The following is a 22,579-nucleotide window of genomic DNA, read 5'->3' as shown; positions in this document are numbered from 1 at the left end:
ATATATATATATATATATATATATATATATATATATATAATGTATAAGACATAAAGAAAAATTCTACCTACCTTGCAAAGACTTGACAATCATATAACATAGAATATATTCTATTTTTTATCCACCGTCCTTGTTCGTCTTCGGCTGAAGATTCCGAAACTGATAAATAATAATAATGAGATAATAGCGGAAAAGACGGGAAACTCGCCGAGGTCGCATTTATTACCAAAGTTTTTCTTGCTAGAACAAAAGTTAGGGGCTTTGATGTAGTTTGTTTACACACTTAGTTCTTATAAGTTTAATAATCAATCACTTTACTAGGTGAGCAGAGAGAGAGAGAGAGAGAGAGAGAGGCAAGTTCATCTCTCTCCCTCTCAACCTTATTATTTGTTCAATGTTTTATTTCAGTAACTGGAATATATTAAAATTAATTATACTATATGGCAGAAATTATTAGTTGGATTTCATATTTCTTCCTTAGAATTCCCTCAATGCTTTAATTGATAATCAGTCTTAACTGACCGTTTCAAGGAAAACCAGTTAGTCCACACAGGGGCGGAATCAAGATGGCGCCGAAGTTTCTTTGGCGCAATCGAGTTTTCATTACAGCCGCTACAAAGTATAACCAAGGCCATCGAATGTAGATCTACCTGTCGGTGGTCTCGGTATAATGCTGTATGAGCCGCGGCCCATGAAACTTTAACCACGGCCCTGTGCTGGCCTATCCTATATCGCTGCCAGAAGCACGATTATGGGTAACTTGAACCTTAAATAAAATAAAAACTACTGAGGCCAGAGGTCTGCAATTTGGTTTGTTTGATGATTGGAGGGTGGATGATTGCCATACCACTTTGCAGCCCCCTAGCCTCCGTAGTTTTTAAGATCTGAGGGCGGACAGAAAAAGTGCGGGCAGAATAAAGTGCGGACGGACAGACAAAGCCGGCACAGTAAATTTCTTTTACAGAAAACTAAAAATTAGCAATTAAACTGCTGCAATAATGAATGAATGAGGGAATCAATTCCTGCTACTTACAGACTTTCAACGACTCGCGCGCCGCTTTATTTTGACTGTGATGAATTGAACTGAATATAGAATTTAGGCCAAAGGCCAAGCGCTGGGACCTATGAGGTCATTCAGAGCTGAAACGGATTTCGACAGTAAAAGGTTTATAAGGTGTAACAGGAGGAAAACCTCAAAGCAGTTGCACTTTGAATCAATTGTTAGGAGAGGGTGGAAAGTAAGATGGAAGAGAGAGAATAGGAAAGGAGGTACAGTAAAACGAACGAAAGTGGTTGCAGTTAGGGGCCGAGGGGACGCTGCAAGGAACCTTAAATACTGCCTACAATTGCGCACATAGGTGCGCAGCGGCTACCACTGCAGGGATACTTTGGTGAGAAAAGCTATGGACTATTTACAGTCTTTAAACATGAAAACATAACACCGGGAATGATGACGACTTAAGTATATCATTACGTCAGAATACGTTTATTTGCGTTGGAAATGATCGGCCCTTTTCTTTCACAGTCTTCACGTTCAGCCATTCTGGAGACTATCAATTAGCATTCGAAAAGGCGGCGCAAACGTGATTAAGAATTGAATTAAAGTCCTCTGAAATCGAAAGATAAATCCATTAGTGTAATGAAATACTCAGATCTAAAATTTACAGACGACCTTTTTTTTTTTTTTTTTTTTTATCTGAGAACCGGATTCCATATTATTGAACCCAAACGCGCCTAATAACGCAAATGAAGGATAATTTTGATTTTTTTTCCTCTTCGGTCTCGATTTCCGATTAATGAGGATGCCTCTGTGAACGGCAAAACGTAAAAGAAAAAAAAAAATGGATTGTAGAGGCTTTTGGGTAATATTGATCTCATTCAAACTCTGTCTTCTCGTCCACCCACTAAATGAGATGCTGGAGAGAGAGAGAGAGAGAGAGAGAGAGAGAGAGAGAGAGAGAGAGAGAGAGAGAGAGAGAGAGCGAGCATGAACATGCAATTAAGCAGAAAAAGGAGAAGGGGAAAGAGACTTTACTGTTGATTTGCCAGCAGATTTTAATATCACAACTGTCGGAAAAGTTTGGGGCGATGTCTCTTGGCCTTAGAAGAAAGAGAAATTACAGAGCCTTAAGACATCATGACTTCGGCATCGGAAGGTTCCTTATTAGCCTTGGTGGTTGGAATTCGGCCTCCACCAAATCAGGCGAAATTTAGATCCTTTTTCCTGTTGCTTTTCCAGCGCTGCTTCGGGCGAGGGAGAATGCCTCAGACCTAATGGATGGTTGTGGAAGGAAAGAATGGCTTCGATGAATTTTCTTGGGATCCGAGGAACCTCCAGTTTCCCTGATCCCTTTGATGAGGCTTTATTGGCTCTAAATCACAGCCTCAGACGTTTTCGGAGCCTTCGGGATTGGTGAAACATATTGATGCTGGAAAAGAAAAGTTTCAGGCATAAATATACACATACGCAGAGAGAGAGAGAGAGAGAGAGAGAGAGAGAGAGAGAGAGAGAGAGAGAGAGAGAGAGAGAGGGACTGGGTGTAACTGCATATAATTTTAATAAAAATAAACCTGCAAATGCTACTCAACTCTGGGATGATTTTTCCGAAGGTTTAGTTGTTTTAAAAAGTTACTGACGTCATCAGGATTGCTCAATAGTCCTTTCATATTCTTTTGTCATTATATTGTTCACTTAGCTTTATCAAAAAAAAAAAAAAAAAAAGACAATGTTACATCATGGACTCCTTTACCATAGATAATTATTTTCAATATTAAACGCCAGTAACATGAAGGTGGGAATGGCACTCCATAAGGAATGAAGATAAATTTGCCAAGGAAAAGAGATAAAGAATTATTTTAACTCGCGGTCATTCATGGTTGATCACTACTAAGTCCATTTCCGTAATTAGTTCCTGTGGACGAGGAGGCAAAGTACGCTTTACCTAATTAATGGATCCGGGTGGAAGAATGGCATCCATGAATTTCATGGAATCTGGGGAGCCATTAATTCCTCAGAGTCCTCTGATGGCAAGAGTTTTATTGGCTTTAAATCTCGGCCTTGTCTCTTTCCTCGTACTGAGATCTTGAAGAAAGATTCACACTTGTAGAGATGCGTATAAACACTGAGAGAGAGAGAGAGAGAGAGAGAGAGAGAGAGAGAGAGAGAGAGAGAGAGAGAGAGAGAGAGAGAGAGAGAGAAATGTTTTCTTATTGCGAATTAAAGATGTCCACATTAAAAGAACGAGGAAGATTTGCTTAACAGTATAACTGTAATTTCCTATATAACTTCCTCATATCAATACAGATAAATTATACACTGGAAATATAGTGTGGTGCAAACAGAATTCAACGCATTCCAGTTTCCACAAGCATTTGTACACACTCGTTCAAAAGCACATACCCAGATGGCTCTGCCCACAAAGTTCTCCTGTTAATAATTTTCTACTTTCAAAGATAAGAGAATTAAAAACTTCTATTTTCAAAGGTAAGAGAATTATTTCCTTTTGGGTACGACGAACAAATGCAGGCATTGGGTGGTGAAAAATCTGGTCCATTTGATTGGTAGCTTCTCGTTTTGAATGCTGAGGATTTTATGTGTGACGAAAATATATCGCTTATTTGCCGTGATTTCTACTGCTGTTTAATGTCTAATGGCATTTATCATTAATTGTACTTATCAGCACGACTCCTTTTTCGTTAAGAGGGAGAATGTGACCACGTAAAAGAACTTTGTTGGTTTGTTGACGAATGACCTGTGATGGGTGATTACTTCCTGAACAAACACTAGCGGATCCAGAAAAATTTCATGGGTGGGGGGAGACACCAATTTTCACATTACGCACACACACACACACACACACACACACACACACATATATATATATATATATATATATATATATATATATATATATATATATATATATATATATATATATATATTATTTATTTAATCGATTTTTAAATTTTTTCCCCATTTTTATATTTATGTTATTATCTAAATCTGCAATATTATTATTCTATCAATATTTTTCATGGGTGTTGGGGGGAGGCCCACTTGCCCGCCCTCATCCCCGGATCCGCTAGTGTGAACAAATGTTGAGTTTCTTCTCAAAGTGCGTGATCTCAGCAACATGATGAATAGGGATGGTTATGGACACAGTGTTTTGTACATAATTACTGAGCTATGCGTTCGCGTCAGTTGTGGTATATCTGTATGTAGCAGTAATTGATTCGCTTATTTGTTTAAATTTTTGTATTGGTTCAACTGTCAATTTTTGTATGACTCGTCACGAAAAAGATCTGTACTATCATATTTAACTCCTTGAAACTACGTTGTTTTCCTGACGTACTCACAGCAAATGAAGATTCCGCTTCTCTGTGAACTAACTAACTGCGTTTCCTTGAAACAGCCAGTTTAAGAATGGTGATCCCTTGAAGTCCTGAGGGAATTTCAAGGAAGAAACAATACATGCTACACAGAAGTTCTATCATATAGTATAATTAATTTTCTTATATTCCAGATAATGAAAGAAACATTTAACAAAAACATGTTTGACAGGGAGAAATGTTAACTTGATTTTCTCTCTCTCTCTCGGACCTTTCCTGAAAATTGTGTACAGTTCGTTACTCTATTTATATTTGCAAAAGGAAATTTTAGTTTCTCTCTCTCTCTCTCTCTCTCACACACAAACACACACACACACACACACCTTTACACTGGTTTACCTTGAAACGGTCAATTGAGAATGATTTTTAATTAAAGTGTTGAGGGAAAGCTATGGAAGAAATATGAAATGCAACTAATAATTTCTGTCATGTAGTATAATTAATTTTAATGTATTCTAGATGATGAAATAAAACATTGAGCAACTAATAAGGTTGAGAGAGAGAAAGGAACTTGATTCTCTCTCTCTCTCTCTCCTAAACAGACCTATTAAACTAATTGGAAATTAAGTTTATAAGAGCAAAGTTTCTAAACAAGCTTCATAAAAGCCACGTAACTTTTGTTCCGGCAAGAAAAACTTTGGTAATAAATACGGCCTTTCAAGCAAGTTTCCATTCTTTTCCACCTTCATCTTATTATTGTTAGTGATCAACTTCGGAAGCTTCAACCGAAGACGAACAAAGATAGGACGAATGCACTAATTGATCGTAAAGTTTTATATATATATATATATATATATATATATATATATATATATATATATATATATATATATATATATATTTCTGCCTTCTTGTTACTGGCGTTTAACAATAAAAAAAAAAATTAACTGTGGTAAAGGAGTCGATTTACGTAACACTATCCTATTTTGATAAAGCTAAATAAGCAATATTAAAACAAAAAAACATGAAAGAACTGCTGAGCAATTCTGATGAAATAACAATAAATTTTTCTAGAAATTATATCTTCGGAATGATCAGCCCAGACTCCAGTACCACTTGCTGATTTATTTTCATCTAAATCTCCAGTTACACACAATCCCTCTAGTAGTTCGCTCTCTCTCTCTCTCTCTCTCTCTCTCTCTCTCTGTATTGCGTTATTCACGTCTGAAACTTTTCTTTTCCAGCATCAATATATTTTCATTAATCCTTGAGGATCCGAAAATGCCCGAGGCCGTGATTTGGAGCCAATAAAGCTTCATCAAAGGGATCTGGGAAACTGGAGGTTCCTCGGATCCCAAGAAATTCATCGAAGCCATTCTTTCCTTCCACAACCATCCATTAGGTCTGAGGCATTCTCCTTCGGCCAAAGCAATGCTATAAAAGTAACATGGAAAAGGATCTAGATTTGGTCTGATTTGCTGGAGGGCGACAATAAAGGCTAATAAGGAACCTTCTGACGCCGAAAGCATGATGACTTCAAGTTATCGTAATTTCTCTTTTTTTTTCTTCTGGGCAGGTAGACATCGCCCCAACCTTTTCCGCAAAACTGATAATTTTCAAATTACAATCTCTCACTTCCCTCTTCTTCATCATCTTCTCTTTATTTGTGTGGTTGTTCTTGCTTATATCTCTCTCTCTCTCTCTCTCTCTCTCTCTCTCTCTCTCTTTCCATCCAAGACGTCCACTTCATCGCATTCGGCGGGTGGATGAGAAGACAGAGTTTGAGAGATCAGTATTACCAAGAAGCCTCTACACGACGTTTTTTTTACGTTATCCCAAACGCGGAGGAATTCTCATTAATTGGGAATCGAGATACATGAAGAGAAAAATCAAAATTACCTTTCATTTGCGTTATTAGGCGCGTTTGGTTCAATACTTTGGAATCCGGTTCTCTAATAAAAAAAAAAAGCCTTTAAAGTTTAGATCTGAGTATTTCATTAAACTAATGGATTTATCTTTCGATTTCAGAGGATTTTAATTCAATTTTCAATCACGTTTGCTTTTCCTACTGAAGGCTAATTGATAGTCTTCAGAATCGATGAACGTGAAGAAGGAAAAAGGTCGATCATTCCGAAGGAAAAACAAGTAAAAAATGCGCAATCGAGTTTTCTGTGCAGCCGCTACATCGCATACTCAAAGCCACCGAAAATAGATCTATCTTTCGGTGGTCTCGGTATAACGCTGTATGAGCAGCGGCCCATGAAGCTTGCTTCGAAGCCCAGTGGTGGCCTGTCCTATATCGTTACGAAGCGATCGTACTTCTTGCTAAATAAAATAAAACTACTGAGGCTAGAGGGCTGCAATTTGGTATGTTTGATGACTGGAGGTGGTTGATCAACGGGCAATTTGCAGCCCTCTTAACAATAGTTTAAGATCTGAGCCGGACGAAAAGTGCGGACAGAATAAAGTGCAGACGGACAGACAAAGCCGGCTCAATAGTTTTCTTTTACAGAAAACTAAAACCTATATTGAAATATGAGATACTCATTTGAAGGCATGCTACCACTGGTAACTCCGGTTAATAATAATAATGACCAATAATAATAATAATAATAATAATAATAATAATAATAATAATAATAATAATAATTCCAGGAACGGAAGATATATTTCATGCTAGCACTGGTAATTTCAGTTAATAATAATAATAATAATAATAATAATAATAATAATAATATGCATAATGCATTTCCCAGGGATAAATACCTTTAAAATACTCTTACAACTTGCCTCAATTATATATCGAGTTAATTAGGCACTACTTACACGGAATGACACAACGTAAGGCCATTTAGACATTCAATAATAATTTTTTATCTTTTTATTCCGGCAAGAAATGCGGTACCCAGAGACACACTGCGCCGGGAAATGACTAAAGTCATTAAAAAAAAAAAGAATTTTATGAGATATATTAACATACTGGGACCATTGCTAGAAAATAACGCCGTTTGAAGAGACATTTAGGAATGGTTGTATAATTTTCCTCTTCTCTTTCTAAGTCATCATCGTATCCCATTCTTTATGTGGCATACACAGAAAAGGTCGCCCAGGCACAAAAGAGACTGAGAGAGAGAGAGAGAGAGAGAGAGAGAGAGAGAGAGAGAGAGAGAGAGAGAGAGAGTCGAGATTTCCATTATAAAACTTATTTTTGTTCACACACAGATGATATGAAAGGGTTCATTAAATGTGCCTTGATATGCAGAAGACAGAGGCCAATATGATAATGATTTCAACCATGGTGCTGTTTGTACGGTTGCCTGGTAATTCAACAAAAGGCAGGTCTCGAGATCAGCAAGAATTCGTGAGTGTCGGGAAAGACTGGAAAGTAATTTTTCAGTAGAAGTTTTTTTTTTTTTGGTGGGGTGGTGGGTAGTTGGTGGAGAAACTATAACTGACGGTTACGGCCCACATCCACTAGCGGATCCAATTGGGGGGGTCACCTGGGCACGTGCCCCCCAATGAAAAATAATGACAAAATAATAATATTGAAGATTTAGATAATAATAACATAAATGAGAAATATAAAATGGGAAAAAATAAAAAAATCTATTATAGAAATAATAAAATTTTTAGAAAATAATAATAATAATAATAATAATATTAATAATAATAATAATAATAATAATAATAATAATAACAATAATGGTTTGGCATATATAATATATATATATTATATACATATACATATATATATATATATGTGTGTGTATGTATGTATATGAAAATTAGTGCCCCCATGAAATTTTTCTGGATCCGTTAGTTCCCACATCCGCCCATGACACTGAGAAGTGCCTAAGCCAACATATTTCCCCAATTCGTCTAAAACCTTGTTAGGTTGGTCAGGAGATAAACTTGCAATTACCACGGCTCAGTCCTGGTAAAGGTCTGCGATCTTTGAACAGTTCTCATGTTTTTGCTGTACATTTTTAAAATATTGTTTCCTCTCAGCGCAAATGCATACCATACTCTCTGTACAGCATTGACCAGAGAGTTTAATTAGGATGATTCACATTCATGAACAGGCAATGAAACTATAATATTGGGCTCATGATCTTATGGTTTCTCAGAAGTCTTTGGAGGTGATATTGCTATCTCTATACACTCATTTTGGTGACCCCAGCTAATGGTGATATCCATTTACAGTTGGGTGCACTAGTTACCACTAGGCTGGGAGTGAACCATATGCCTAACAGGCGTGAACTGGGCTGTGCACCACTCAGCAACGATCACCACTTTGGTTGATTGCACCCGGTAAGTGGATGCTGCCATCTCTCTAGCTCAGGGATGAAATTCCATTTCCAGAAGGCTGGCTCATTAGAATAAGCGGTAACACAGCAGGTTAAGAGAGCCATCCGTCATGTGGAAAAGGAGTTGAAATGGCAGTTCATGTTTTCGATGCCCACAAAGAATATTACAAATCTTATTTCGATTAATTATATATCTACGATTCTTCCTCTTTTCCACTTTTCCTATGAGGTATAAGATAACTGAAACAATCATATTATGAAGAGTTTTTATGAAAAATGCGTCAATTCATTGCACGCGTGGGAATACTCAATGCTGTGTTGGAAATAGGATCAGATGATAAGACATTCACACAAATATTCATACAGCCATTAGTAAGCTCAGTGTTGCCGAGACTCGCAAATATTTTGACTGTAATGGAGAGGCGGTCGAATCCAACGCCATAAAAATATAAAGCGCTCATTTTTTGAGAGATAGGGCTGAAAAATATTCCGTTTGGTCCAGCATCCACGTTCAATAACTTTACGCAGACGACCAGCAACCAGGCAAAAAGGTTTGAATAATTCAGATCTATTTACCGTTATGTTAATGCAATGAATGTAATTTCAATTTTAAGTTGTCATGTTTCTTTTAAAGATTATTGCGTTGCAAAGTAATAATGTTCTTTTGCAAATAAGATCACGAGAAACAATAGTTAGTCAAGCTTAATGATGTTGCTGAGTTAGGACGGTATATAGCCCCCAGTAGCTTACATACAATCGTTGAAGTTATCCAGATACTGAATCAATACACTAACACAAGACTGCATTTAGAATCGTTCGCATACCATCTTGTACAATAGGCCTGGACATATTATAAAAAATTATAGATCATTTACAAGAGAAAGAGAAAAGGAACAATAAAAAATTACAGATCATTTACAAGAGAAAGAGAGAAGGAACAATAAAAAAATTACAGATCATTTACAAGAGAAAGAGAAAAGGAACAATTAAAAATTATAGATCATTTACAAGAGAAAGAAAAAAGAACAATAAAAAATTACAGATCATTTACAAGAGAAAGAGAAAAGGAACAATAAAAAATTAAGATCATTTACAAGAGAAAGACAATTAAAAAACAATAAAAAAAAATGAACAATTAAAATACAGATCATTTACAGAGAAAGAGAAAAGAACAATTAAAAATTATAGATCATTTACAAGAGAAAGAAAAAGAACAATGTACAAGTCAAAAAGAAAGAAAAGGAACAATAAAAATCATTTACAGATCATTTACAGAGAAAGAAAAGGAACAATTAAAAAAAGATCATTTGAAAGAAAAAGAACAAGATCATTTACAGATCATTTACAAGAAGAAGGAACAATAAAATGATAGATCATTTACAGAAGAGAAAGAACAATTAAAATTATAGATCATTTACAAGAGAAAGAAAAAGAACAATAAGTACAGATCATTTACAAGAGAAAGAGAAAAGGAACAATAAAAAATTACAGATCATTTACAAGAGAAAGAGAAAAGGAACAATAAAAAATTACAGATCATTTACAAGAGAAAGAGAAAAGGAACAATTAAAAATTATAGATCATTTACAAGAGAAAGAGAAAAGAACAATAAAAAATTACAGATCATTTACAAGAGAAAGAGAAAAGGAACAATAAAAAATTATAGATCATTTACAAGAGAAAGAGAAAAGGAACAATAAAAAATTATAGATCATTTACAAGAGAAAGAGAAAAGGACAATAAAAAATTACAGATCATTCACAAGAGAAAGAAAGGACAATAACAAAGTATATTTACAAAGAAAGAAAAGAACAATAAATTATAGATCATTTACAAGAGAAAGAAAAAGGAACAATAAAAAATTACAGATCATTCACAAGAGAAAGAGAAAAGGAACAATAACAAATTATAGATCATTTACAAGAGAAGAAAAAGACAATAAAAAAATTATAATCATTTACAAGAGAAAGAAAAAAGGAACAATAAAAAATTACAGATCATTCACAAGAGAAAGAGAAAAGGAACAATAACAAATTATAGATCATTTACAAGAGAAAGAGAAAAGGAACAATAAAAAATTATAGATCATTTACAAGAGAAAGAGAAAAGGAACAATAAAAAATTACAGATCATTCACAAGAGAAAGAGAAAAGGAACAATAAAAAATTACAGATCATTTACAAGAGAAAGAGAAAAGGAACAATAAAATTACAGATCATTCTAGAGAGAAAGAGAAAGGAACAATAAAATTACAGATCATTTACAAGAAAGAAAAGGAACAATAAAAATTATAGATCATTTGCAAGAAAGAAAAGAACAATAAAAAATTACAGATCATTTACAGAGAAAGAAAGAACAATAAAATTACAGATCATTTACAAGAGAAGAAAAGGAACAAATAAAGTACAGATCATTCACAGAAAGAAAAGGAACAATAAAAAATTATAGATCATTTACAAGAAAAAAGACAATAAAATTACAGATCATTTACAAGAGAAAAAGAACAATAAAGGTATGAATCATTTACAAGAAGAAAAAAGAACAATAAAAAATTACAGATCATTCACAAGAAAGAAAAGGAACAATAACAAATTATAGATCATTGCAAGAGAAAGAAAAGGAACAATAAAATTATAGATCATTTACAAGAAAGAAAAGGAACAATAAAATTACAGATCATTTACAAGAAAGAGAAAGAACAATAAAAATTATAGATCATTTACAAGAGAAAGAAAAAGAACAATAAAAATTACAGATCATTTAGAGAAAGAAAAGGAACAATAACAAATTATAGATCATTTACAAGAAAAGAAAAGAGCAATAAAAAATTACAGATCATTTACAAGAGAAAGAGAAAAGGAACAATAAAAAATTACAGATCATTTACAAGAGAAAGAGAAAAGAACAATAAAAAATTACAGATCATTTACAAGAAAGAAAGGAACAATATAAGAGTACAGATCATTCAGAGAAAGAAAAAGGAACAATAAAAAAATTATAGATCATTTTACAAGAGAAAGAAAAAAGAACAATAAAATTACAGATCATTTTACAAAGAAAGCAACAATAAAATTATAGATCATTTACAAGAGAAAGAAAAAAGAACAATAAAAAATTATAGATCATTTACAAGAGAAAGAGAAAAGCAACAATAAAAAATTATAGATCATTTACAAGAGAAAGAAAAAAGAACAATAAAAAATTATAGATCATTTACAAGAGAAAGAGAAAAGCAACAATAAAAAATTATAGATCACTCACAAGAGAAAGAGAAAAGGAACAAGAAAAAGAATGAACTTTGACCATCGAATCCACACACACTGATGAAAAAAGCGAAATGAACTAATAACACTCCGTGTCAAAATATCTCATTTTTTCTACATTTGACAACTTCCCTCGCATATGAAAGGATGGCGTTGCTCTCTTGGAAATCGGCGGGGGAATTGTTTTTCCTCTCTCGCTCTCAGTCCGCGTTCTGGATCATTTGCCGGAGCGCGAGACATTTGCTTCCTGATGTTTATTCGAAGTTTTCTCTCGCTGATTCTCATTTGGGAATTCGTTACCGAGTGAAACATGATGCATTGCTCTCTTTTCTTTTTTTTTTCTCCCGCGACTCTTCAGTAACTTTTCTCATGATGAGAATTTGTGTGCAAATGGATAAGTTTATTTTATGTATGAGAGAGCTTTAACGGTTACTGCTATTTCGAAACATTTTTATGTATTTTCAGTGTCTTTGGATTTAGTAGGATTTTTATATATACAGTATACAATATATATATATATATATATATATATATATATATATATATATATATATAATAAATATATATAATAAATATATATATATATATAAAATATATAAATATATATATATATATATATATATATATATATATATATATATATATATATATATTTATATACTTTAACCTAACAATCGTTCGTTCGTTTATCGTTCGTTACAGATTAAAGTAATCATTGCAAATTTGACATATTTATCAAGTTCAGATGATGGTGTCTAAATCGGTAAAACAATATTTACAGAGCTTGCTTAATGGAATGCATCAAATATGTAGAAAGAGGGGGTTCAAATTAAACTGAAGAAAAACAGAAATAATGAGCATACATTATGCAGAAAGGGTTGAAATAACGTTAAGGCGGCCACTGACGCTCAGTTATGCCTGCGCAGTCATGCCTGCATAGTCGGCCTGTGCAGGCAAAACTGGACGCACTATCGTTCAGTTATACCTGCGCTGTCATGCCTGCACAGTCGACCTGCACAGGCAAAACTGAACGCACTATCGTTCAGTTATACATGCGCAGTCATGCCTGCACAGTCGGCCTGTGCAGGCAAAACTGAACGCACTATCGTTCAGTTATAACTGCACAGTCGGCCTGTGAAACTGAACGCACTATCGTTCAGTTATACCTGCGCTGTCATGCCTGCACAGTCGACCTGCTGAGTAAAAACTGACGCAATATCGTTCAGTTATACCTGCGCAGTCATGCCTGCACAGTCGGCCTGTGCAGGCAAAACTGAACGGACTATCGTTCAGTTATACCTGCGCAGTTATGCCTGTGCAGGCAAGACTGAACGATAGTGGGGTCAGTTTTGCCAGCACAGGCCATAACTGCGCAGGTATAACTGAACGTTAGTGGCCGCCTGTAGATGGAGGGAAGATTTATGAGGATAAATATTTCAAAAATTCAGGAAAAATGATATCCAACAACACAAGGGTCAATGTCACATACAGGTTTTAATCGCCAAAAGGAACGGAGCTTCATCAATGCATTTTAACCATCCCCACCAATCTTAAAAATAATTTTACATAAAGCTCTTTCGCATCCTAGTATAGTTGACATTGTAAACTGTTTGTATTTTACGTGACGTATTTGAAGATTGTTGACTCTTAAATTTGAGATGTGTGCTTGTAACGCCAAGCACCTTAGATTTTAGCACAAATCTACTTGAGGGCTGAAATATATCTCATTTATTGAAATAATAATAATAATAATAATAATAATAATAATAATAATAATAATAATAATAATAATAATAATAATAATAATAATAATGAACCGAACAAAAACTTCTTTCAGTTTTCTTCTGAAGATGGAAAGAGATACCCATGAGATTCCTGTGTGTAAAATGTTTACTTGTAAATATTTACATGTAAACAAGTTATACACAGGAATCTTGTGGGTTTCTCTTTCAATAATAATAATAATAATAATAATAATAATAATAATAAATAATAATAATAAAATTTGAATGGAAATGTGATATACAACTTCATAGATACATACATGGACATACACGTATATCTACTGTATGCATTTATAATGTATGATACATATATCTCAACTTTCAAAGCAGACTACAAGGAAGGCAGTGGTACAGGACGTCTCATGAACTCTAGTTCATGTTTTCAGAAAAGGGGCAGAATCTAGTCCCAACGCGATTCTTTCATATTCGTCGTAGAAATTTCGATATTACTATTGTTAGTCAGCCAGTTAGAGTGAATTACACCAACATAAAGTTTATTAATACCATTCCTTTCAAAACGACGACCATTAACGATGTTCGAGAAAATTTTATAGAGCTAATTAACTTGGAGCTTTCTGAAAAAAGGAAGCTCTTCGTTGGGCGAGTCGGTAGAGCTGTGGACTAGCACTCGCTAGGCCCGAGTTCGAGTCTCCGGCCGGCTGATGAAGAGTTGGAGGAATTTATTTCTGGTGACAGAAATTCATTTCTCGCTATAATGTGGTTCGGATTCCACAATAAGCTGTAGGTCCCGTTGCTAAGTAACCAATTGGTTCTTAGCCACGTAAAATAAGTCTAATCCTTCGGGCCAGCCCTAGGAGAGCTGTTAATCAGCTCAAAAAGGACAGACAGTGTGTATGCGCGCCCGTGCCACTAGCCAAAAGAAAACATGAAAGTGAGAAAATGCTTATTTATACGCTCATGACTGCAGCATATTTTTCACTCCTGCCTGAAAATCATGCAAGCTTTGGAAATGAGGTTTGCTCAAGCAGAATGAAAAAGTAAGATGCATGAGCTCTACCTTTAGACTAATGAAGGCCCAGTTATGCATTTTTCATTGGGGGACAGTGTGGGCAGCCTGGAAGTGAAAAATTGTGTTGGACTAAACTCTGAATAGCTGTGAGAAATATTATATTTTTGAAAGCGATATGTCATTATTACTGGATATGTGATCTTAATATGGATTGCAGTACATTTGCAGACATGATATTTGATCAATAAACCTTAATACAATCCACTCCACTCAAATATGTATACACATACATAAATAATAATATATATATATATATATATATATATATATATATATATATATATATATATATATATATATATATATATATATATATATATACATATGAGAGAGTTCAACAACAACGTTATCAACTATGCACACTAATAATAATTTACAGCTAATAGTGAAAACATCTCTATTAAATCTCAAAAAAGCTCCTTCTTTCTATAAAGCTGTCCTAAAGCCACAAAGTACTTGGATCCTTTTTGAATGTGGCCTCGTCTTTATTTTCTCCCCTGCAGTTCAAGGTGGACTGCTACAGGACATTCAATTTCATATGTCTGCCATCCTTTTTGGAAAAACCTCACTCTGCCTTCACTACACATCAACAATTCTCACAACTGTTTCCAAAATGTTTTCCTATTAGGTTTTCCATCATCATTTACAGAACGACCATTTCAACTTATATATAGAAATACACACACACACACATGCTCTCCTATATAAGAAAATCGTCAACTATCATTTCAGAGATTTGGCTGGAACAGAGCTGTGCAGCCGGCGTTGGCGTCCATCTCTGGTCTGTCGCTGATTCCTTCAGCCTTCTCTTTGGCGACCTTTTAGAGCCAATCTTCCCTCGTGTCAGGTGTGAGACAGAGATGTAAATTAAACCCCACGGGAACGCAGTTTCATTCCTTTGTATCGAGTTCTCCCCTGTGGGTAGTGAAACGTTTTGAAGCTCAGTGCAGGCACAAACACCGCTTGCAGGACGCTGTGCTTTTTTCTTCCTTTATGCGTTTTGCTTGTTAAGTGGCTTTGAACCTGAAGTCTCTTGCCAGGAAGGATGATTGAACACAAAATTGAATTTTTATTTTGGAAACTGATTTGTTATATTTCATGAATATTGAATTCTCTGTCTCTCTCTCTTTTTCTCTCTCACACATATATTATATATATGTATATATATATATGTATATGTATATATATATATATATATATATCTCTAATATGAATAAAGAGAGAGAGAGAAGACTCATAAACATATATATATATATATATATATATATATGAGAGAGAGAGAGGAAAGAGAGAAGCTACTGTTCATAGTAGAATAAATAAATACTTCTGGGACATAATCGGTTTTTATGCTGTAATCATTATTCATGTTTGTATGCATGTATACAAATATAATTTCCTTCAACTGTCCACAGTCGAAGCTGGGTACGTTCGTCACAGTGATGACGTAATTCCTTCCACCAGCTGAGGCTGATTTTTGACGTTACTCCACGAGAATAAATCGATCAACTGTTGTCTGGCTTCCTACGCCTTTTTTTGATACTCGTCTTTTCATTCTCTACTTTTTTTCTTGTATTCCTTCTTTATTTTTTCATCATCTTCATTTTTCTCTTTACCTGCCTCATCTTTTCATTTACCTTTCTTAGAGCGTAATGTACAAAATCCTCGACTTGTTTGTTTTCTTTTTCTCTCTTGTACTCTCGTTATCAGAGCCTCCATTGGCTCGGTCGGTGAAGCAATGAACTCGGACTCATAAAAAGTATATCGAGTTCAAATCGCAGCCCGGCCGGTCGGAGGGCGGACGCTTTTTATCCGTGCCGTTTGGGATTATGTATAATCAACGGATAGGTTTGCTGAAAGCAAATGGGTGTTGCAACAAAGCGGCCATCAACATCATCAAAATAACAGGCGTCTTACACGTCTCGAGCTGTCAGCTAACCCTTTCCCGTCTCTCATGCTGGGGAGAAAGGGGCTGAGGATTTGGCACGATACATGTGCTACCGAGTCTACGCGATGTCAGGCAGGGCAGCCGATAGAGGCTACGGCCTACCCCAACGCCAAATCAAAAGTCCTTCAAAAGAAGGCATCGTGCTTACCCCATATGAAAAATGGGAAAAAGCACGTTAAACGAAGAAGAAGTACTCTCGTTATCACTGTCCTCATCTACTGAATTGAGCGAGCTGACTTCTCCTTTATATATAAAAAAAAAATCTTCTTTTCCTTCCTTCTTTTAATAGTCTTTCATCTTGTTCCCTAACTATTCTCTTTACGCTTACCTCCCACGTACTACTCTCCGCTTTTCCAACCGTCGCGAATTCCCTGTAATATCCCAAAAATACCCTTTTTTTGCCATTCCCGCGGCCTTCAACCTCTCGATTCCTCTGAATCCTTTCTTGTCAGTTTCCTTCCGAGAAGCCGAAGTTTCTCGCCTCCAACGTCTGCAGGAACAATAGGCTCCTTTGTTCCTTTGGGGCCAGAGGGCCGTTAAGCTTGTCCTCTCTCTCTCTCTCTCTCTCTCTCTCTCTCTCTCTCTCTCTCTCTCATCCAAATGAACCCTTGATTCCTCATCAGAGATGAACGGTGCGATAAGCTCAAGGTTACGTTGAGTCGAAAAGAAAGTCTTCAGCCAATTCCTAAAATTTACGAAATTTGGTTGTGTCAGATAATCAAACGCGTTTTGTACTTTTCTTAGGCTTCAGTGATGTAGGTTAAAAATGAAGTAGAGCGAGTCCTGTTTAGATGAAATTTACACGTACGAGTACATTGAAGTTTAAATGTATAATTATATATATATATATATTATATATATATGTATATATATATATATATATATATATATTTATATCTATTTGCATATTGACAATATAAGTATGCGTTTTGTGTACAAATATAGTACGTATAAATATGCGTTTTTGAGTAAATGTATATTTACGTATGAAATAATGATATATATATAAATGTATTTATATATATATGTATATATATATATGCATGTATATATATATATACTCTATATATATATATATAATCATAAACCTTCAATTCCTGAAACCACTAAAAATGACACTATTCGACAATCTCTTTCATACACCAGGGTCTCCTGGTGTGTATGTATACATATATATGTAAGTAAATGTATATATATACATATATGTATACACACGTTTACTTATATATATCATACATTGATATAAGTATACACACATATATATAATTATAAACCTTCGATTCCTGAAACCGCTAAAAGTCACAGTATTATTCGACAATCTCCTACATGCGCCCCGGGGTCCCCTGACTTATTGCTGACCTACTCAGCATTGCATCAGGAAAATGAAAAGATGCAACGCCGGCGACCAATTGATCAAGAACGCAGCTTCCGGCTATGAAGGACAGCACTGATGCACTCAAGATGATTAAGGTATAGTATGGGACAACACTGTCGCGTCGCTGCGTTCGTTTCATGACATCTGTTATTATAATTCGGCTGCTGGGAATATGTAAATTAGCCGCTGAGGATATGTAAATAATAAAAGCTTAAACAACTTTGATTTTATTTACAGGTATCTATTATTAAGTTTAGCTCAAGGCATAAAGTATTTACCCGAAAAATATATTCACGTCAAAAAATAAATGAATGAAAGGGAGTAACTCTCATCTAAAACAAATTAAAAGCGATAAACATTAATGACAGCATAAAGAAAAACTAATTTTTGTCTGAGAGAATAAAACCCCAAAAAATGTTAGTTACTTTATACATGCTGGTGTCATTTTCAAGAAATTCGATACATTCTGTTGTTGCCTTCGAGGATAAAAAGTGCAGAATAAACATCTGTAAAATACCCAACATAGAAAACGCAGTGATAAACTCATGTAGGCGGTTTTATCCTGTCACGTCAATATTGTAAGTAATCTTTACCTCTCTTACCTTTGGTGTATTTTGCTATCTTTTCTTTTCCCATATACATGCATTTTCAATTTAGCGCGAGACAGAAATCTTCAGCATTTCTCCCTTAAAAGTCAGGATGCAATATTGACAGCTTATCATAACTGATGAAGCACAATGACGTTTGTATTATTGATTTGAATAATATTAAGGTGTTGCATTTAGATGGCCTTTTATTTTCTCTTTTATATCCGAAATTCGCTTAAACGAAGGAACGGAAAACATGAAAAAAACAGCGAAAATCCGAAGATTCCTCATCACACAGACCCAAAAAGAGCAGCAACTGCGTCAACAAGTTCATAAAAAATGAGAAACTAATGACGTGAAAGCCGTTTATGTCTTTGGAAGTGAAACCAACTGAAAAAATAATCGACTCATCATCGTAGTCAAAATAAAAAAACGAAGAAATGAAACTCGATAAAAAAGAAGAAATGAAACTCGATAAAAAAAAGAAGAAATGAAACTCGATAAAAAAAGAAGAAATGAAACTCGATTAAAAAAAGAAGAAATGAAACTCGATTAAAAAAGAAGAAATGAAACTCGATAAAAAAAGAAGAAACGAAACTCGATAAAAAAAGAAGAAACTCGATAAAAAAGAAGAAATGAAACTCGATAAAAAAAAGAAGAAATGAAACGATAAAAAGAGAAGAAACAAAACTCGCAGTCGCTGGCAATCCTGCTCAAAAGAGGATTTGCTCTCCAAGTTTTGATGAAAATATTCGATGTATGAAAATACTGAATCCTTCGCTTTTTGTGCCCCGGCCTTTTAATTTCTGCTTTTGATACGAGTGAAAAGAAGTTATCAGTCTTTGCCACTCTATTTCGTTTAAGCCGAGATTAATCTTCGCTAGTTTATTTTTAAATTTCCTTAATTTCTGAAAGACTTTTCCTTCAGACATTCGTTAAAAGGTGTCTCTATCGGTCGAAAGATGCTGTTGCCTCAACTTGCAAAGTTTTGAACTGAGAAATAATACATATTCACAAATGCCTTCATCATATCTATCATGTACAAAAAAGAGTATATCTTAATCATAGCTACCATGTACAAAAGAGTATATCTTAATCATGTCTGTCATGTACAAAAAGAGTATACCTTAATCATATCTATCATGTGCCAAAAGAGTATACCTTATTCATATCTATCATGTACAAAAAGAGTATACCTTAATCATATACCATGTACAAAAAAGAGTATACCTTAATCATACCTAACATGTACAAAAAAGAGTACTTATATATCGAAAGCTGATTATTTTACGCTTTTATATTTCATTAAATGGGAGCATGTAATTCATTTATTAAATAGGCAACATAATATATACATTCCAGGCCTTGGGAGAATATTCCTCAAAAGTTAACATTTTCCATTCGAATTAAGGGTAGCTCCGAAATTTAATTTGACGTGACCCGGCGGAACCTCATTCCCCGAATGCATCTGAAGAGAGGACTGTTAATAGACGGTATTTAATCCTCCCGATCGAAGTTCTAATGAGAATCCGGATAACTGGATTATTCGGTTCATTAGACCGAATCACGTAATCCTGTCACCTAGTCGCAATTTGGTTGCTTCTTCTTCTTCTTCTTCTTCTTCTTCTTCTTCTTCTTCTTCTCGATTATTATTATTATTATTATTATTTATTATTATTATTATTATTATTATTATTTAATTTTAAATGTCTTGCCCACTAATCGCAATTTGGTTTCTTCTTCTTCTCGATTATTATTATCATTATTATTATTATTATTATTATTTACCGGATGTAATTTTCAATTTGAAAAAGAATGAAACGCCAGCATGTTGCATGGTATAAAACATCCCAGCACATCCGAGAACATTTTTAGGCACCAACTGCAATGGCAGACCGGAAACAAGAAAGGGAAATATCAGACACCACACTCAGATGAACGGCGGTGCATTATTCATTTCGCACAGACGATCTTCAGATTCCTTTCGAGATTTGCGGTCATCCTGACGTATGGCCAAGCTCCGGCAACATCGGCGCGGTAGGAAAGTGATGAATATATTTACATCAACCACACGAAGGCCGTCGTTTGCTGGGATACTATTCCTTAGGGGTCTTCGTACAAACTTCGCTTCATAATTCATTTCCACGTAGCGACACTGCGTGTAATGTGCACCTTTAATGAAGGTGATTGTCTTACATAGTCTTCATGAAATATTCTCTCTCTCGCTCTCTCTCTCAGAAATCGTCATATTCTGTTGTATTCTTAAACACGACGATAAAATTGATCGATGGTCTCTAAAAGGGAAAACGGAGGATACTCTACAAGGGAAAACGGAGGATACTCTACAAGGGAAAACGGAAGCTACTCTACAAGAGAAAACGGAAGATACTCTACAAGGAAAACCAGGCTACTCTACAGAGAAAACCAGGCTTCTCTACAAGAAAACGGAGGATACTCTACAAGTTAAAACGGAGGATACTCTACAAGGGAAAACGGAAGATACTCTACAAGAGAAAACGGAAGATACTCTACAAGAAAACGGAGGATACTCTACAAGTTAAAACAGGAGGATACTCTACAAGGGAAAACAGAGAGATACTCTCTACAAGAGAAAATGGAAGCTACTCTACAAGAGAAAACAGAGGATACTCTATAAGTTAAAACGGAGGATACTCTACAAGGGAAAACGGAAGATACTCTACAAGAGAAAACGGAAGATACTCTACAAGAGAAAACGGAGGATACTCTACAAGTTAAAACGGAGGATACTCTACAAGGGAAAACGGAAGATACTCTACAAGAGAAAACGGAAGCTACTCTACAAGAGAAAACGGAGGATACTCTACAAGTTAAAACGGAGGATACTCTACAAGGGAAAACGGAAGATACTCAACAAGAGAAAACGGAAGATACTCTACAAGAGAAAACGAAAGACACTCTACAAGGGAAAATGGAAGCTACTCTACAAGAGAAAACGGATACTCTACAAGAGAAAACGGAGGATACTCTACAAGAGAAAACGGAGGATACTCTACAAGGGAAAACGGAGGAGCAACGGAGGAAGGAAGTTCTTACTACGTCCTCCATCAGGCCTCTTCCGGAGGATGCCTGACGGAGGGCGAAACTGTTGGGACAAATTAAGACCTTTTTTTCCTTTATTCCTCTACTATACTCCTCCTTCCTTTTCATAGTGAAGTACATCGCCAATCCTCATTACGTGGCAATTTAAAACAAATTGACTCTTTGGCATAAAACCACCATCCGACCTCCCCTTTTTTAAAACTCCAAGACACGTAATTCATTAACGAGGAAAAGTACAAGCGCAAAAAAGAAAAGAAGTAAATTGCAAAGAGTGATCCTAGTATATTAAAACGCGAGGGGGAATCAGACCCCTCTTCAGGGCCATTCAGGGGGAAAACGGAGAGTGCTCGTGACACTGAATGTTTGTCTGATAAAAGAATGGGGTCCATGAATTTCGTTTAACTGGAAGAATCGCCATCTTCATAAATCGTTCCAATGGAAGGATTTATATCAGCATTAAATCACCGCTCTGGCAATCCAGAAGGACTTGGAGATGAAGAAAGGTGGATTGCTTCTGAGATCATAATTATTATTATATAATGAATAAAATTACAATAATGACAGACGCAGGCAAAATGATAAAAGACCACCGTTCTTTCATGTGCAGTGGTAACTGGATCATACGGTTGGAAGAAAAATGTTTGCCCAGGTACATTTCCTTTGTTTTTTCTTATATTTAATCCATAAGTGCTAAAAGTAAGGTTTTATGTCATTATATCACCCTCAACCTTTTAATGGCAATATTTCCGTGAGAAATATTACCCGGTGCAGTCTATGGAAATTCCGACTCTTTGCAAGAAGAAGAAATATTTCACAAACATCCCTACAAAAGACAAAAGGTATTTTCCGAAAAAGCAAATCCTGATGCTGCGGGAAAG

At 35.2% G+C, this 22,579-nt stretch overlaps 1 protein-coding gene across 1 annotated transcript; it reads left to right on the top strand.

Annotated features, from left to right (window-relative positions):
• Positions 1–20,907: 20,907 nt before the first annotated feature.
• LOC136833026 (seminal vesicle major clotting proteins-like) lies at positions 20,908–21,732 on the top strand. Its single transcript, XM_067094674.1, has 2 exons — positions 20,908–21,082; positions 21,302–21,732. Exons 1-2 carry the CDS (start codon positions 20,908–20,910, stop codon positions 21,730–21,732), a joined length of 606 nt encoding a protein of 201 aa, XP_066950775.1.
• The last annotated feature ends 847 nt before the right edge of the window (positions 21,733–22,579 follow it).

This window comes from Macrobrachium rosenbergii, chromosome 51, assembly GCF_040412425.1.
Source record: "Macrobrachium rosenbergii isolate ZJJX-2024 chromosome 51, ASM4041242v1, whole genome shotgun sequence".
NCBI lineage: Eukaryota > Metazoa > Arthropoda > Malacostraca > Decapoda > Palaemonidae > Macrobrachium > Macrobrachium rosenbergii.
This window is presented reverse-complemented; position numbering and strand designations above follow the sequence as displayed.

Bases quoted from the DNA above. Each gene is read 5' to 3' on its own strand.
- LOC136833026 (XM_067094674.1), top strand. From the start codon at position 20,908: ATGGTCTCTAAAAGGGAAAACGGAGGATACTCTACAAGGGAAAACGGA. The intron at 21,083-21,301 runs GTTAAAACGGAG...ATACTCTACAAG, and splicing joins AAACGGAGGATACTCTACAA to GGAAAACGGAAGATACTCTA.